This window comes from Stenella coeruleoalba, assembly GCF_951394435.1.
Source record: "Stenella coeruleoalba genome assembly, chromosome: 4".
NCBI lineage: Eukaryota > Metazoa > Chordata > Mammalia > Artiodactyla > Delphinidae > Stenella > Stenella coeruleoalba.
Window position 1 is genome coordinate 133,099,811 of NC_137149.1, and position 19,499 is coordinate 133,119,309.

At 41.5% G+C, this 19,499-nt stretch overlaps 1 protein-coding gene across 3 annotated transcripts in view; it reads right to left on the reverse strand.

The window, feature by feature from the left end:
• Nucleotides 1–172: 172 nt before the first annotated feature.
• METAP1 (methionyl aminopeptidase 1) overlaps nt 173–19,499 on the reverse strand; it is a 64,092-nt gene continuing 44,765 nt past the window's right edge. For all 3 annotated transcript variants that reach the window (XM_079920108.1, XM_079920107.1, XM_079920109.1), the window contains exons 8-11: nt 18,240–18,371; nt 14,565–14,708; nt 9,574–9,639; nt 173–6,032 (exon numbers count right to left, since the gene is read on the reverse strand). In XM_079920108.1, the coding sequence (XP_079776234.1) occupies nt 5,869–6,032; nt 9,574–9,639; nt 14,565–14,708; nt 18,240–18,371 (506 nt within the window). In that variant the 3' untranslated portion in view covers nt 173–5,868. The remainder of the gene's footprint in view (nt 6,033–9,573; nt 9,640–14,564; nt 14,709–18,239; nt 18,372–19,499) is intronic.

Here is a 19,499-nt window from a genome sequence, read left to right on the forward strand (position 1 = left end):
ATTTTGTTTCAATTAACATGCAAGATCAGATTCTCTGTCAGCAAATACCCTGCAGAAAAAACAGACAGAAAACACATTTGGAAAACATTAAGTATATTTAAACAGTTACTTAGATAATAAGTACATAGAACTATACCAAGGAAATCATATCTTTAAAGAAACAACTAGGAAGTAAACCAGCACAGTGAACCGGTACGTACAAAGTCCTGCATTATACAAACTTCTTTTGGTGGAACTTTATAGGAACAGAGCAAGTGGGATGGGCTTTTAAGCAGATTGATTTTTATCAAACTGGACATCGTAACAGAATTCATTGAGAGGTAATATGTACATGCTCCCTTCAGGAAAGGAGCGCTAATCCACCACTGAACTACCCAGAGTTTAGACGTGGACTGAAATATTCCTGACTACCAAAAATATCTAGATATGTTAAACAAGATAAAACAGTGGAAATTTGCTTTAAAATACCTGTTGTTCTCTTTCTTAAATCTACATCTTAATATTAAATGTTCTTATCGTTGGCCATTTTGTTTTCTCAGAATCACCCAGGGCTCAGATTTACTGGTAAAGTTTGAAAAATTCTATTCTGAATTTTCTGTTGATGTCTGACCCAAGTACTGAAATAAAGCAAATTCGCTTTATAGTCACATTATATATAGAATAAAACAGTTGCTAAGTTGTGGCGTCATTACACAAATAGGATACCTCCATAGAGAAATACGGTGATTTGTCCAAGCCATTCAGCTAGTTTAAAAAAATCAGAGAACTGGGCTTCCCTGGTGGCGCAGTGGTTGGGAGTCCGCCTGCCGATGCAGGGGACACGGGTTCGTGCCCCGGTCTGGGAAGATCCCACGTGCCGCGGGGCGGCTGGGTCCGTGAGCCATGGCCGCTGAGCCTGCGTGTCCGGAGCCTGTGCTCCGCAACGGGAGAAGCCACAACAGTGAGAGGCCCGCGTATCGCAAAAATCAGAGAACTCAGAGCCCTAGTGTCCTGATTGTTGATCTCGTGATCGTCTCATGACACCACAGTGCAAATGTGCCTGAGAGTTTGGCATGTGTTTGTTGTTGGGAGTTGAATGAAGAGGCTGGAGTAATAGTAAAAGGGCCAAGCACCCAGGAGATGGAAGCAATTATTCTACTCAAAGCTTCGCAATAGTAAAAAGGCTGGACATTCACAAGAAAAATTATTAAAATACTTTGAACTCCAACAAACATCAGTGGTAAGTGAAAATCTTTCCAGGAAGCCCTTCTTGAGTGCTCCGCATATTGACTTTGGGGCACATTTTAGTGAGATAAACCAGTGTTGACACGTTTGAATGTAATCACAGAATTACCATACACAGACAGTTCTGTTGTTCCTCACCACAGTCCCCAAAATGAAAAGCAGCAGGTAACAGGTAGCCAAGGCCACCTGACTCCTGGGTTTTTTTTGCAAAATAACCAAATGCAAACCACTGTTTTTCTTTTTCATACTTAGCAGCAAAAGGAAAAAGAGGTAAGGAAGGAGGCTGCCACCAAAGGCTGCCTGTGAGTTCAAACACAGTGGGACCACAGAATTTCGATGCATGGAACCTGTGCTGCCTTTCTTTCGATGTTCATTTTTTAAATGAAGCAAAACACATTAATAACTTTTAGAATATCAGCATAATGCAGCCTATGTTGTGAAACAATCTGTTCCTAAAACAATGTCCAGATGTTTTTTCCTACTCTATACTGAAAATAGGCTATACATCCACATTACAAGTGGTATAATTTGCTCCTCTGGTAGCTAGAGAACTTGGTAGAAGCCACACACCATCAAATGTAGACAGAATCATATCACATTATCTCAATTGATTCCAGTATTTCTAACTCCCAGACTGCTAAAAAATCTTCCCCACCTGTATAGCATGCTTTGCCCCCAAGATTCACTGCATTTACTGTTGAAAAGTAACTTCATGGTTTATGAAATTTAGAATACTGCAGGATCAAAATTAATTACTTCAAATAGCTTTTAACCCAATACTCTGTACCCCCTTAGTGAAATATGTTCCAAGAATAAGAACAATCACAACTTTTACACTTAAATTTTGGTAGTGATTTTGGTATAGTAATTCTAAAATAATTTTACATGTCATGTAGAATCAAGCAAATAAGTTAATATTAATGTTGTTCAGAACCAAAGTTCTCACCATGGGAGAAGGAAGATACAAATATGGAACAGGGAAGGGTGAGGAAGATTAGTGTTAAATTTGAAATCAGAGTATCAGAATGAATTCATGATTTATAAAAAATGCATTTGCTGGCTCTGTTCCCTGAACGGCCCTAGGAGCAATGACACCCCAGCAGCACCCAGATCTTGATTTCCAAATACCATTCCCCATGAAAAGAAACTAGGGCTCCTTGGAGAAGCCAATTCCCAGGCTGGGGCAGGAAAAGTGTATGATAAATCTAGAACATCTTGATACGGCAAAAAGCAAGAATGTGCTCAAAGGTTAACAGACACAGATCAAAATGACCCATAAATAAGCTTAAAGGTGCTTCCACTGGCAAATACAGACCATTTAGAGTAACTAATTGAATTTTTAAAAACAACGAGCCCACACTGATACTCAAAAAAGTGCTTCTTTAGTAAAAGAATGCCAGCCAATAAATGCAGACAGAATGCTAGATTTAGAAAGTCCCTATTTGCAGCCACCAATGTAACAAAATAATGGATTCTGGCAAGGATTATTAATGAATGCTAAAATCATTAAGTGAACAGGATATCCAAATGGTCTCCAAGTATCTCCTCCCAAATTATTTGCTTAAGAAAGGGATCTTAAAATAGAAAATCTGAAAGAAACCTAGTGAGCAAACATATATTGGCAATAATGTGACAATGACAGTATGTGCCTTGTGATGTGATGTGATGCGATGCGATGCGATGAATGGGACACACCACATGCCATCTATGGAGTCTTCTGCCAAAACATTTATCCTGAACCTACTCATGAGGAACAATCAGGGAAGCACAGAATTCTACAAGCTAACTGGCCTGCTTTTTCAAGTCAGTTTCATAAAAGATAAAAAAAGGTGGAAGGATTGTTCTAGAGTTTAAAAAAACCTACAGATGACAACCAAATGCCATGGGTTTGGATTCTGCATTTTAAACAAGACAAACGCTTTAAAGTACACTTGGGGGGAAACTGAGCCTCAGGTTTGAATGTGTACTATACATTAGATAACTATGAATAATCAATTCCTTGGGTGTGACAGGAGTATTATGATTGTGTAGGAAATCTTCTTATGTTTTAAGAGAGACACACTGCAACAGTAGCAGGTGAAGTACGACAATGCCATTTCTCTCAAAAGAAAAATGCTTTTTATATAGAGAGATGTGACGCAATAACAATTGCTGAATACAGGGAAAGGATATGTGGTTATTTCACTGTACCATCAACTTTTCTGTAAATTTGAAATTTTCAAAATTAAAAGTTGGAAGTAAAAAAAAGAAAAAACGGGGGAGGGGGTAGGACAGAAATAGCTTACAGATACCAGGAGGGTGCATTTGGGGGCTTTAGCAAACTGGAGCATCCCACTCTCAAATTTAACCAAACTCAATGAAGAGCCAGAAGTGGTGACAGGACAAACTGAGGAATCAAGCTAAGATGGCAAATTCCTAAACACCCTCTTCCTGTTAATTTAGACATGTGGATGGCAAGTAATATAAAGGTGTGGGTGAACGGGTTCTAATGTACCTTTATACATTTTACCAGCAAAAGACATAAAATGAAAATAAAAGGCAAACACCTTTCCCTTCTACATTATAATTCCAAGGGGGATGAAGGACTGTCAGGGGAAAAAAAGGATTATTTTAAAGTTAATACAAAAAATAAAAAGTTAACACACTGACATTTTTGAGAAGTTGGCAGAATGATGAAACTACCCTAGATGTTTTCTCATCTAAACCTACTAAACAAACATTTGTAATCAGACATATACAATTAGACTAGAGGACATATTGTTTTAAAATCTCCCAAACCGAGAAAAGCACCATCACCAGTGTGGTGTTTATCTTTTAACAGCAACAAAAAAAAACTACCCACCAAGACTTTTTTTCTTTGAGCTTATTTTCTAATAGTAGACACTGAGTAAGCCCACACTGTTAATTCCACTATCAGTACATAAGATGCTGCCTTACATATGCAGCAATCGCCACCTTAAACTATCTCAGAAATATGGTTGCATTTCAAATACTGCTGGTAGACTGCTGAACTAAACACAGTACTGGAATTTGTATATAGACATTCAACTTAAAAAAGTATTTTTACTCAAATTTTATTTTAGATTATGAAATTAGCCTCCCCATTCCCACCACTTCCTTCTGAAATCCCCAACAAATACAGCAAAGTTAACAACTACATGGTGGGATAGTCATTCAAACTTTTTAATCTCCCTTTACACATTATATTAACATTCATATTGCAAGGCATTCCATTCACAAATATTACAGTTTGATAAAAAACTTCACACACATACCAGATTCAGCCACTTTACTAAATCATTAAAATAATAAAAGTAATGAAAACATTATAATTCCTTTAAAGCAATAAAGGTCTGAGGCACTCTGGGAAAGATGTTCTCATACAAATGTAACATGTCAGTGGTATCGAATTATCTTAGAATAAACTTACCAGATACCTAGTAATCAAGTACTCTCTAATGACAATGACCTTGATCTGATATGTCTTCACTGGATGCACTCCCATTTGGACTGAACTACTGAAAGGAACACAGATGTTGGGCAGCTGAGGTCATTTCTAATGAGGTTCCCAACTATGTAAAGGAGAATTGTGGTAGCACACCAAGGACAGCTGCATCCCTGCAAGGCAACAGTCCAATTTCAAAGAAGTTCCTTTCTCATCCCCACCAGGTTTATTAAACATTAGCATTTCCAGACTCTGCTCACTGCTGGAGAGATTTCAGAACTGTCTTTCCCCATCAACCCCCACAGTGCAGCCTCCACCCTTCTCTGAATATCTCCAAGGTATGCCTTTGAAATAAGAGAGAAGGGAGCGTTTTTCCTACCATTATGACCAAACAGAGGTCTGAAATAGCAACGTATTACAAAAATCCCATTCTCTGCAACAGCCAGCTTCCGCTTGGAGCGTGGCTATTTTTGCCATAAACTAGATTTTTTAAAACCTGATCATCTTTTTCCAAAGTGAATTTTGCCATAGCCATTCATGCACACAGAGTCCACACTGGAAAGTCTCACTGACCGAGTGCTTCCTTACACACAATTACGAGGGTAAATTAGCAGGGGAGGAGGGAGGCTAATTCCCAGCTGGGAATTAAATCACTGCAAATGACGGGTCCATTTACGACAGCATAGAACCCTGTCAGAATCAACACAAACCCCAGGTCACATAGTGTTTGGTAATTACATATATGGAATTTAAAATGTATACGTATATATTTCCATACATATATAATTAAAAAAAAAATCGGGAGCAAAATATGTTGCTAAAGTTTCAGGGATTCTCATCTCCAACATTCACCTGGAAAGCAGGTGGCTCTGAAGGCCCGGTTGTGGCAGTGATAAAAGCAACTAGAAGCAGGTTTAAGTAAAAGTGCTCAAAGGGCAAATGAGAAAACAGGGGCGCAGAGATTTTTTTGTGTGGGGAGAGGGGAGCATTGAAAGGAGTTGAGAAAGCTTCCTTTATTCTTCTTGGCTTTTTCAGACCCAAGACAAGTTCTTGAGGACACACATCAAATGCTGTAGTCCTTCCTTATCTATAGTCGAAACAAAACAAGTTATAAAAAATGTCCTCTTCCATCCTGTACTCTCAATAAAACGCCGAGTACAGCCAGAAGGTATCACTGAGATGTGCCATCTCGGGAGAAATTAAAATTGGGACATGAAGTGAGGCCGCGCGCTATCGAGTCGCCGGGTTAGGATTTCGCAGCCAGTGTCCGTGACCAGCAGGGTGTGCTCGAACTGGGCAGACCGTTTCCCATCTCTCGTCACTGCTGTCCAGCCATCCGGCCAGGTTTCATCCTGCCATCCGCCTTAAACAAACAAACACCAGTTCTTAATTCTATCACTCAGCTTGTTTTCTTAATAAACTCCCTAGGCAAGTGTACTGGCCTGTACTCCAAATCCTTGGATATCTCAGAAAACTAATTTTAAAATTCACTATTAAGATTCCTATCTACACTTCAACTGTTTAAGCTAAAGCCTTTTCTATTTCATTTTGGTCTTTAGTCCAACAAAGTAATAACAGTGTTTAAATTTTAAAACTTCACATTTTGTATACTTCCCAAATATTAAATCAAGGTGGTATTTCCAAAATAAAGGCACTCAGTTTCATTTTCAGAAACGTAACTGATAACCACTCATCACAGAACTACAAGTAAGAAACTGAATTAATGAATTTAGCTCTCTCCTGGTATAACTTTGGAATCTGACTGAACTATAGCCGATGTATATTGTGAAGGAAATAGAGTAACTTCTTATACTTTTATTATAGCATTTAATTCCTGATATAATTTTTAAATGGCAGGCACAAAGATGGTGAGAACAGATTATACTCTGAAATTTTTATAGGCCACACCCCTGTAACCAGAAAGAGGGCAGAGAAAAAGAGAGACTGGTGAGAAAATTTTTAAATTATTGGGAGTTCCCTGGTGGTTAGGATTCCAGGCTTTCACTGCTGTGGCCCAGGTTCAATCCCTGGTCGAGGAACTGAGATCCTGCAAGCTGTGCAGTGCGGCCAAAAAAAAAAAAATTATGATGAGGGAGAATGGGTTAGAGAGAGGGTTAGAAAGGAAACGAAGGGACAATGAAAAGAGCTGGGAGACAACACAGGAAAAAGAGAATGGGGGGAGGAGTAGGGCAGGGGAGGAGAGGCAACAGTGGAATGACAAAGTTCTGCAATTCCAGATACTACTATAAAAATGTGTTTACAGAGACTTTCTTATCTCCAAATTAGATGTAAAAAAAAAAAATCAATATTCTTCATTCTGAGTAATCTTTTTTGCCTTGGGGGTGGGGGGCCCACACTTCGCAGCTTGTAGGACCTTAGTTCCCTGACCAGGGATGGAACCCAGGCCCACGGCAGTGAAAGCGCCGAGTCCTAACCACTGGACCGCCAGGGAATTCCCATTTTGAGTAATCTTTACCAAAGATTAGGTCTTACTGCCTCAGACACATCCCAGAGTACAAAGTCTGCAGTGAAGTAACCTACTTTTGCAATATTAAACCCCAGTCTAAAAAGAAAATATGAGGTAGCTTAAAGAAAGTTAACTCATGCTTTGTCAACCATCTAAAGATGAGTAAACAGGTATTTCTCAATGTAACGAATGATCTTTTCACAAACGGATTTAAGACATAATACACTGGGGGTTTTTTATAATTTTTTTTTTTAATTTATTTATTTTGGGGCTGCGTTGGGTCTTCGTCGCTGTGCGCGGGCTTTCTCTAGTTGCGGCGAGCGGGGGCTACTCTTCGTTGTGGTGCGCAGGCTTCTCATTGCGGTGGCTTCTCTTGTTGCGGAGCATGGGCCCTAGAGCACACGGGCTTCAGTAGATGCGGCGCGCGGCCTCAGTAGTTGTGGTGCGTGGGCTTAGTTGCTCCACAGCATGTGGGATCTTCCCAGAGCAGTGCTCAAACCCGTGTCCCCTGCATTGGCAGGCGGATTCTCAACCACTGCACCACCAGGGAAGCCCGACATAAATACATCTTTAATTTTATTGTCATCTGCTAAAACAGATCCTTTACTAATGTCAAGTTAAATATATTAGACTACTATTCTAAGGAAATTCAAATTCTTCTTTGGATTAGAGACCTTCCACTAAGAAGCTGGGATTTAACCTAGCTGAGTTACACTGAGGTATATTTGTTATAATCTGACGATTGTCTGAACCAACTCAACACTGTGTTATTTGCTTACTCCCGGAAATACCACTTCATGTCTCACCAGCTAAGTGCCAGTTAATGGAAATAGGTATGTAACCAAAATGACACTTTCCTCTCACTGTCTTGCCTTTCTCTGCTAATATACTCAATGCTCTTGCAATGGGTTACATATGATCATTATTCTTATTCCAGGGAATGACAAAACAATACCTTACATTTGTACAGCCCTTTGAAGGTACTTTGTGTTAATACAAATCATCTCACTTAATTCTTACAACAGCCCTGGGGATTCAGCAAGATAAAGATTGTAACTTCCATTTTACAGAAAAGGGAACAAAGGACCAGGTTAAGAAGGTAGCCTCTAAAACAACCTCCAATGCTCCTCTCCCCTTGAGTGTGGGCTGGATTTAGTGACTCAGTTCTAAGGAAGAAAATCTGGTAGAAGTGATGGGATATCACTCCGAAGATTAGGTTATAAAAAAGACTGGAAGGATCCCAAGGGGACGCATCCTTTAACACAGGGACCAGGACACAAGAGCCCTACTACTGTTGCCCCACTCTGCATCCCCCAATCCCAGCGAAGAACTGGCAGAAAGCAAAGGTGAAGGCCTCATGAAGGAGGCCCCAGTTATTATTGACAGCCTCAGTGGGGGGCTCCAATCATGACACCAACCATCACTGCCATGTGCCTGTCACAGTGACCAACAGCGAGGACACAGAACTGCCAGTGCTGAGCGTGTCTATGCTGTGCTTTTTCCACAGCAGTTGTATGACACCACCTGACGATATGAGTGCAGACCCTCAAGCGGCAGAATGGCTCATGAGTTTAGAGTCCCACAGATTCTGCCACATAACTAGCTAAGTGACTTTGGGCAAGTTACTTAACCTCTTCAAAAATCAGTTCGCTCCCCTGTATAATGGGGATAGCACCTACCTCATAAGTTGTGGAGAATTAAATTATATAACTCTGCCGTAAAACGAATAGCTCGGACTTCCCTGGTGGCGCAGTGGTTAAGAATCCGCCTGCCAATGCAGGGGACATGGGTTCGAGCCCTGGTCCAGGAAGATCCCACGTGCCGTGGAGCAACTAAGCCCGTGTGCCACAACTACTGAGCCTGCACTCTAGAGCCTGTGAGCCACAACTACTGAGGCTGCGTGCCACAACTACTGAAGCCCGCGCGCCTAGGGCCCGTGCTCTGCAACAAGAGAAGCCACCACAACGAGAAGCCCACTCACCGCAACGAAGACCCAATGCAGCCAAAAAATAAATAAATAAAAATTAATTAATTAATTTGAAAAACAAAAAGACAAAAAAAACACCAAATAGCTCTAGCTTCTTTTTTCCTCCTCCTCCTCACCCCCACCAAGACAAGCAAGAACTTCTGCAGAGGCTTGATGGAGGCGCCTAGTTATTACCATGCTCCCTTTGACAGGACCTTTATGAAAAGGGACCAGGATTCAAGCACTTCAGCATCTACGGACAGCAGGCAAATTACCGTGCAGAAGGTATTGCTTTCTTGCCAACCCTTACAATTTTCAGTTCTCTAACATGATACTGAATCAAGTTAGAGATAGGACGGGGAGTGGAAATGAAGCAAAAAGAAAGTAGAGCAGACTACTAATCTGATCATGAGTAACCAAAAGTAAATAAAAATTCAATTAAAGAATGTTACAGCATCCCTTTTTTCTCACCTTCACAAATCATTGGCTCAATTGTAAATACGTGGCCGGCCTTCATCACTCCAACTGCTTTATTTTCTGAAATTAAAGAAAAAAATCTCAGAACACAGCAAAAAAACCTACAGCATATTGTTAAGCAGCTCCCTGGGAAAAGTACGCAACTTATATTCCCATGAGTGATTCTTAAATTAATGACTTTCTCCTCTCCTGATTCCCCTTTCTTAAAGCAGATCATTCAACAAACAGGGATTTTACTGAAAACCACCTACTCTGGGGCAGATACTGTCCTAGGCATATTTCATTTTCTTTACGTCTTCTCTAGGAAAATACAGAGATGCCCTAGGCTGGATCTCAGATGTGGTTATCGCTTCTATAAAAGGAAAAGTGCCCCCCATTTATGTTATAGCAGGGTTAGAATTGCAACCATGCAACCCAGCAAAGCGCCACACTCATGGAGGTACGACGCTTTAAAGAAGAAGACATTTCGAATTCCACCAGAAGCCTCCTACCTCTTGGGTGCGTGTAGGGGTGTGGATGCGGGTAGAGATGGGGGCACAGCCCAGAGAAACAACTGCACCATTTTTTAAAAGTTTTGTAAATTGTCTTATCTTCGGAGGGAGACAAAGCCCCGCACACTAACCTACTTTTCTTTAATGCTGGCACGATTATTCCTTTCTATTGGAAACAAAAATTCCATTTCTCCCTCCAAAGACTTTTTGTCCAAGTTCACCAATTACAAAAGTATTTTTCAGGATCATTGTGAGAAACTCAACTATCAGTGCCCAGGCGTGCCATCTTCCCAAGAAGGCCAAAAATTTTAAACGGGATAGGCCTTTTTAGACAATCTCAGACGAAAATGGAGAACCAGTTTAAAGTTCAAACTGTCAATAAAAACCAAAAACTGATAAGAGCATCGGTAAACAGGTGACTGCACTTGCGCTGCCGGACCACCAGGTGGCGAAAGCACCGGCTTTCAGGGGTTTTCTGCGTAAGGCTGCGGTTCTTCCGGAGGGCAACCCATGTGTCGACAGAGGCCGACCCTGCTCAAGCTGCTCTGTCTAGGTACGGTCTAACCTCACCCGCACGTTTACACTCCTGCACGCCCTTCCTTGTGAATAGCTATCACGCTGCTTTCCGCTATCTTAGGTATTGCCAAAATACACTTATTCTACAGATTCCAAATCAGGAGTTTCTAAATTATTATAAAACTCTGAGGGGCAAAAATAATCTTTACTTTTTATTTCTAATTTCATGAACTTTCTCTCCAAATGACATGCAATTTACTACATATATAGACTTGGTCATATTCCTTTGGGGATATCAAACAGAAAATGTCAAAGAGAGTCAGTGTGGTGTCATGGAAAGAAAAAAGGATAAAGGAATTGATAGCTGTGCTGTCCAGTAAGGCAGCAACTGGGTGCATGAAGATCGGCACTTAAAAAACGGCAAGTCAGAAAGTGCATGTAAAAATATGCCGATTTCAAAGACAAAAAAACTGCATGTAATATATCGCAATTTTTTTACACTGATTAAATGTTGAAATGCTAATATTTTTAATGTAATGGATTAAATAAAATATAAAATTAACTCCATCTGTCTCTCTTTACTTTTTCAATATGACCACTAGAAATCTTAATATTACATATGTGCCTCACATACACTGGACAGCGCAATACAGAGAATCCAAGTTCCACTCCTGTTTCTGCCATTGATTCATTGTTGTAGAAGTTACAACTCGCAGCTAACCTTGACTCATGGTTTCAGCTTCTCAACAAGGCTCAAACATACATCGCCTAGCGACTACACTATAGCAGATACTACTGCTGAGTGCTTTTACAAAAGTGTGCACCCGCTCTACCGTCTGCCTCCCAGAATTACCGTGATATATATTCTAAAGATAGGGTAGCATCCCGTTTACTTTCGAACCATAATGACAAAGAAGCACACTACACTCTCATCTAACGAGGACTTCTCTTACACGGAAGGAGGTGGAGGGAAGTCACACAACCATTTCCTGGTTCCGTGCTCGGGTGCTTAGGAATATGAAGTCACAAGCCAAAGCAGGGATCGTTTACATTTCAAAAGGCCTCTGCAGTAGAGACTCTCAGCAGCTTCCTTTAACACGTCCCTAAAGGGACCACACATATTTTGTTTTATCTAAACCCGATTAACACTTGACTTTTCAAAAACATATCAGTTGGATGAAATGAAGTATACCTGGGTCCTTGTTTCTTTTTTCAGAATTTTTATTTCTAATTAAAGAGTTTAACATGAAACTCAAGCGCCATCTCTTGTGTATGGGTGGTATGGTATTTTGCTGACACCATCATCACTGACCTGTATCTCCGTCTCCCATAAATTCTATTTCCTTCAAAAAAAATCTCTCTTTATGACATATGCACACTACTGTGTATTGATATAAAATCGATAATTCCTGAGAGCCTACTGAATAGCACAGGGAACTCTACTCAATATTCTGTAATGGCCTATATGGGAAAAGAATCTAAAAAAGAGTGGATATATGTATATGTATAACTGATTCACTTTGCTGTACAGCAGAAACACAACAATGTAAATCAACTCAACTCCTATAAAAATTAATAGACATAGACAGATAGACAAAAAGTCTCTATCTAGTCCATACCTAAACCTAAGTTTGTTACCTCTGCAAGCAAGGGTGCTTTTTTCATTCCCTCCCTTGCACACTCTTGTTCCACACACAAAACACACACACGTACACGTGTGGCACACGCCAGTGTCATCAGAATAGCTACTTCCATTCTGTTAAAGGCAATGCACATCAGGTGATCACAGGGCTTACCAGGAAGGAATGAAGTTGGCTACCTATTTTCTATTGCTAGCTTTTATTTCAAGCACAATTCCAGCTGAAATAAGAAGGACTATGTGGTCTGCTAATAAATGCTTATTGATTTATGTCAAATGCTGTGCCTTAAGTGCCTTCTCTAGCTCCTCCTGTTGAGACGTTTCTCACTCATTTCCCTTTCTCTTCACAACTACTGACGTCTTAGATTTTACCTCACATCTGGATTACGACAACTGCATCAGGCTGACAAGCCTGGCTAACTCACACCGGCAATCCATTCTAGACACCACTGCTAACTTTTCTTCCCCAAATGGCAATTTCACCTTGCCATTCTTCTGCCAAAAAATGTTCTACAAATCCCTAAAAGGAAGTCAACTATCCTCGATCTGGCACTGCTCATTTCTAGTCCTTAACACATAATTCTCAGCCCAAGCTTATCTTGTCTCTGTTCAGTCTCAACTTGAAGCACCTATTCATGCTTCCCCACCGCCTGGAATGCCCTTCCTCATCCCTCCAGCAAACCAAAATCTCAATCTTTATTTCTCCCACAAGACCCAGCGCCAAACTGCTTCAGTACTTCCTAGGCAGCACGGGAAAGACTGACTCTAGAAAGCCAGACAGAACCTAGGTACCAATCCTACACCTGACGTTTATTTACTAGTTTGTGTGGACTTGAATAAATACACCACTTCCCTAAACGCAGAATCTGCTTTTTAAAAACAGGGCTGAGGGCTTCCCTGGTGGCGCAGTGGTTGAGAGTCCGCCTGCCGATGCAGGGGATGCGGGTTCGTACCCCGGTCCGGGAAGATCCCACATGCTGTGGAGCGGCTGGGCCCGTGAGCCATGGCCGCTGAGCCTGCGCGTCTGGAGCCTGTGCTCCGCAGCGGGAGGGGCCACAACAGTGAGAGGCCCACGCACCGCAAAATAAAAAAAAATTTTTTTTAAAAATTAAAAAAAATAGGGCTAAGAAATTATTCATAGAGTTGTGATGATCAAATGAGATAATGTATAGCATCACCATCATCATTATCATCACTCTAAAAGTTAACATGCATTATCTCACTTAATCCTACTAACAGTTCTAGGGTAGGTACCATTCCCTGCTATTGCGCATATGAGGAAAAACGTAAGCACAAGGAGGTACATGAAAGTGTCTACATAGCAATGGCTCCTACATATTTGTTAAATTCCTCCTTAGGTCACTTACTGTGGACGGCTTTCCTTTCTAGCACTAAATATCAGACTCACCCCTGCATGTCTTAACTCTCCAAGAGAAAGGTTTCTGTAAGACATTAATCGCCCAAAACTTCCTTTGTTAATCTATCAGACAGCACTCAATTTGAGAAAAGGTACTTTTTTTTTTTTTTTTTTTTTTTTTGCAGTACACGGGCCTCTCACTGTTGTGGCCTCTCCCGCCGCGGAGCACAGGCTCTGGACGCGCAGGCTCAGCGGCCATGGCTCACAGGCCCAGCCGCTTTGCGGCATGTGGGATCTTTCCGGACCGGGGCATGAACCCGTGTCCCCTGCATTGGCAGGTGGACTCTCAACCACTGCGACACCACGGAAGCCCGAGAAAAGGTACTTTGTCGATTCCCCTCTATACCAACAAAGAATACAGTAGCTGACATGTACTGAGAACTCAAATCAAACCCAGCTGAACCAATTTCATTTAAGGAATCAGAATACATGTGGCAGAGAGTACTGGCTGTTCACCAAAATTACTAGTCTCCTTGTCTTCCCGAGTACTCAGCTGGATTACATTTCCCCACCTCCCTTGCAGTTAGTGTAGCCATGTGACTGAATTCCTGCCAATGAAAAGTAAATGTAAGTGATTTATGCCAAGTCCAGGCTGGCCCATTAAAACCTCCCAAGCATACCCCTCCATGCTTCTCCCCTCATCCCCAATATCTGTACGACTAGGAGGGGAACCCCCAAAGTGATCTTGAAAGCTATAGGTTGAAAGTGACAAGAGCCTGGGTCAGAGAGTAACTGTCCCACCCCACACCCCCAGAGTGACCAAACACATATGCTGTGGACTGTTATGTGCCTTGTGTTTACATTCTGGGGGGTCTGTTTATAACAGCTAATAGATTACTTTAATAAATACAAAATAGTAGGTCCTGTTAAATGTTTGAATATTTGTTAGTTAGCAAATACCAAATCTTTGGACAGTACTTACTGGCATAGTGGGGTACATTGGGGGCCGTATGAAAAAGCTTGTGGATTCCATGCCCACAATAGCTTCGAACAACTGAAAATCCATTTGCTTGGGCATGCTTCTGAATAATGTTTCCCAATTCTCTGTATCGAACACCAGGTTTCACTGAAAGGAAAAGAGAAGACTCATGACAAAGAGAAAGAAAAACTAATAATTACTGAGCAATCACTGTCTATGCCAGGAACCTTTCTGAAGGCTTTACACACCTACATTCCGAGACTTTCAAGATGAGGAAACCGAAGCACAAAGAGGCTATACTGCCAGGAAACGGCAAAGCTGAGATCCAAGCCAGCAGCACCTGCGTTTCCTCCTTTGCTGCAGAAGAAGAGGGCGTGTGCAGCAGTAAGGGGTTGGGAGAGGCACCGCTTGCTCTCTGAATAAACAAGAGAATGGAACACACACTTCTCTTCCTCGCCTTCCCTAAGGTCAGTGTGCTTTCCATTAAAGCGAGCAGAAGAGATAAGAGAGGAAAGAGCATCAGGAGAAAAAGGAATGTCCAAAAAGGAACTTGACTTGTCCTCAGTTTTAGTCTGGTCAATTTCTCAAAGAATTACTTCCCCTGGGCTTCTTTATACCCATAAAAGTGGTTCTCAAATTATGCATAGTTGCCTCTGCAGAAGGTCTTAGGAGTAGGATGTAGAAAGGTACTTCTCACTGTATACTTCCAGCCCCGTTTAATTTTTATGACTTTTACCACTGTTTAAATAAAAACCCAAAGAAGCGGTTCTTATTGCTGCTACAGCTCTCCTAGCATGGAGACTCCTAGGGAACCCAGCCACGGTTCTGGGGGCCCTCCCACGCCCTACAGTCCCCTACTGTGCCTCTCTCATCTCCAACCTGAGGCGCAGGCACAACACATCCTCTCCCATCAATCAAATTTCCAGGTGAACGGCTCAAGGCATCATTTTCATAACATTTACTTGCTCTTAACCACATCTTCCAGCTTGACTTTTTTGGGGGGGGGGGTGGGAGGTTAATGATTTTTGAGGAACATGCTGACTTGCATAATGATTTTCTTGCATTTCCATCCAAGCCGTCCTATCAGCCCCAGTCAGCAGGGAGGAAAGGAAAATTTTAACCATGGTGCACAACACACAAGAAACTGTTCAACAACAATGACGGAGGGTGAGAGAGGAGACTTCTCCCCTAATTCTCAAGCCAGAGGGAATTCTGGTCCCAGGGAAGTACACTTCATAATATCTGGAGACGTTTCTGGTTGTCACAACGAGGAGTGGTGGTGCAAACGGCCTCTGGTGGGTAGAGACCAGGAATGCTGCTAAGCATCCTACAGTACACAGGACAGGCTCCCACAGCAAAGGATTATCAGACTCAAAGTGCCATGAGCATGCAGACTGAGAAGCCCTATTCTAGAAGGCTAATTTCATAGCTGGTCAAGCTCTCTAGTGCTCTGCACCAGGGTGGGCAGCCAAATTATTGGAAAACAAGAGGCAGGAATGATACATACAAAAGTGTTAATAGCACTTTCCAGAGATGAAGCAACTTCTATTCTTTCCTGTCTACTGTTAATGAAGACTTTGGTTTCTTGTAGGTTCTTAGCAACTTTTATTCCTGTGTCACTGTAAAACAACATTCCAGCTGTCTGGTTATTTCAATCAACTCACAGAGAAGCAAAAGGGACATAGACATTGAACACAGAAACCCTAAAAATGATTTAAAACTAAAGCTTCCAAAATGAGAAACTAAATATTAAAGTCCTCATCTCACAATACCACAGAGAATATCAAAGTTTTTAAGTATAATCAACAGTGAAAAATAAGGAAAAGAATATCTCACATATTGATATATAAAAATAATCACATGCTTTCATTTTTCATTCCTCTGACTTCATTAAATTAGTAAAAATTGCATCATATCCTATATTTTTGCCTAAGAACCCTGTCCTGTCCAATACATTGTTGATGATATATCAGATTTATTTAACAGGGGGTAGGGGGTGGATAATACACTGAACAATAAGGTTGAAATGCTGTGGATTTTAACTGAAAAGTTATTTGCCCTCAAACTGTCCTTTGTAATAGTCTGTTAACATTTGCAACAAGACTCTCCTTCTCTTTCCTCACAAGATATGGCATAAATTTTAAAAAACCTGGATGAACTGTTGTATGTGAGAAAAATCCCACAGAAATACACCTCTACCCGAAGATATTATTCACTGCAATAGCAAGATATATGGAAAACACCAAAATCCAGTAGGGGAACAGTTGTAGAAATTTTTATACTGTGGAATATAATATATAGCCATTAAAAGAATGGAGATCTATGCATACAGGTACGTACGTATTCTAATATGGAAAGACCTCTAAGATATTACTGGTTGAAAAGTACCAAATTATAGAATACCGCAAATCTTATGATTCCGTTTAACCTAACTAAACACATACATACAGTTATGTGTGTTTCTATGTGTGTACTAACATACTGCAGAGAAAAAAACCTAAATGTTAGAAGTGGACACCTCTGGGGACTTCCCTGGTGGTGCAGAGGTTAAGAATCCACCTGCCAATGCAAGGGACACGTGTTCAAGGCCTGGTCCGGGAAGATCCCACATGACGCAGAGCAACTAAGCCCGTGCGCCACAACTACTGAGCCTGCGCTCTACAGCCCGCAAGCCACAAGTACTGAGCCCATGTGCCTAGAGCCCGTGCTCCACAACAGGAGAAGCCACCACAATGAGAAGCTCGCGCACTGCAACGAAGAGTAGGCCCCGCTCGCCGCAGCTAGAGAAAGCCTGCGCGCAGCAACAAAGACCCAACGCAGCCAAAACTAAGTAAATTTATTAAAAGAAAGTGGACACCTCTGGAGAAGAGAGATTAAAAAACAAAAAAGGAGAGGCAAGCGTAAAGGAAGATCACTCATTTTTCTCTTATAATCTAACACACTCTTTCCCAAAATAATTAAAAAGTAGAAGAAAAGTTGCACTGAAGAACTATCCACAAGTCAGAAAGAGAAGAACAAATATTGTATGTTAACACATATATATGGAATCTAAAAAAAATGGTTCTGATGAACCTAGGGGCAGGACAGGAATAAAAACGCAGACATAGAGAATGGACTTGAGGAAACAGGGAGGGGGAAAGCGAACCTGGGATGAAGTAAGAGAGTAGCATTGACAAATAAACACTACCAAATGTAAAATAACTAGCTAGTGGGATGCAGCTGCATAGCACAGGGAGATCAGCTCGGTGTTTTGTGACCACCTAGAGGGGTGGGATAGGGAGGGTGGGAGGGAGACGCAAGAGGGAGGAGATAGGGGGATATATGTATATGTATAGCTGATTCACTTTGTTTTACAGCAGAAACTAACACAACATTGTAAAGAAATTATATTCCAATAAAGACGTTAAAAAAAAAAAGTATCCACGCATTCCTCCTCATTTATCAGCCAGAGAAAAGGAAGATAAATCATAGAAGAGTCAAAGGAATAAGCAATAGTCCGGTCCATCCTCATCAAGGGATTCCCAAATCATCCTTAAACCTACTACTGCCAAACCCAAAGCTAACTCAGGGAGGGTAGAGGCACAGCTGGGAGGGATAAGGCATGCACAGTATAGTGACAGGTCACTCAAGGCCCACACCACACAGTAGCTCCAGCGGGTGCCCAGCACTGAGCCTGACCTGCATCAATGGCTTGCATCAGGCACTCATACGTGGTCTGAACCAGTTTCCGAGCTCCCTCATCCACGTCTCCAACAAAAAACGTCTCATTCAGGTCCCCATGATAACCATTGCGATAAAGAGTGATGTCCACTGCAAAAGAATGTGCAAACATAAAGACCACACTTGTTTTTTATCTCAGAATTGAAATTAACTTTCTCCAACATGACAGAATCAAGCAGCTTAATGAGAGAGATAACTTCTGCATTCACAAGTGACACCAATGAATACACACTTAAGGCCCAAGAGACACTTCTTGTCTGTAATGCAACTGAACTCACTGTGGAAAACAGGTCCGTGGTCTCGCAGCACAAGCCAGACAGTGGGCTTTAATACTCTTACAGCAGTCGTTAGATCGTTTACGGCAGAAGAAACATGTAACCCCGGATATATTCATGCAAGATCAATGACCCAAGTTAAGAACATTAAATGAAGGACTTTGCCACGTTTTGACATTAAACAGGAAATACTGCTTTCATTAGTTATCTTTAATGACTTTTTCCTCGTCCTAGTGAATCAATAAATAGAAACATTTACACTATTCTACACTTAGTTTTCAAAGACTCATTTGCCTTTCACTGATTTGTGACTATTCCCATGTTTAAAAATACAGATTACCACTACACCACTAAACTCCACTAAATGTATCCTACGGAGCACATTAAATGAGTATTCTTAAACCATAAATTTTCAGTCCACTTAAAATATCACAATATAGGTGTGTTGGCTCTAGCACAACACTCACGTTCCTGAAAAACCTCACACATTATGTGTGTAATAAAAATAATAAGGCTTATATATGAAAAACAGCATTGGGCAGACCCCTCAAAACTTATGGAACTTTATAAACAGATACTCTAACTGAAGCAAAAACAATTCATATAGAAACAGTGTCAGGGCTTCCCTGGTGGTGCAGTGGTTGAGAGTCCTCCTGCCGATGCAGGGGACACGGGTTCGTGCCCCGGTCCGGGAGGATCCCACATGCCGCGGAGCGGCTGGGCCCGTGAGCCATGGCCGCTGGGCCTGCGCGTCCGGAGCCTGTGCTCCGCAACGGGAGAGGCCACAACAGTGAGAGCCCCACGTACCGCCAAAAAACAAACAAACAAAAAACAGTGTTGGTCAAGTCCCCACTACCATTCACAGCCAGCATCACAGTTGGTCCATTCTCTGTAGCCTTTAACACCTGGGCTCAGGCTTCCTTGTTTGATATATAGATCCTTG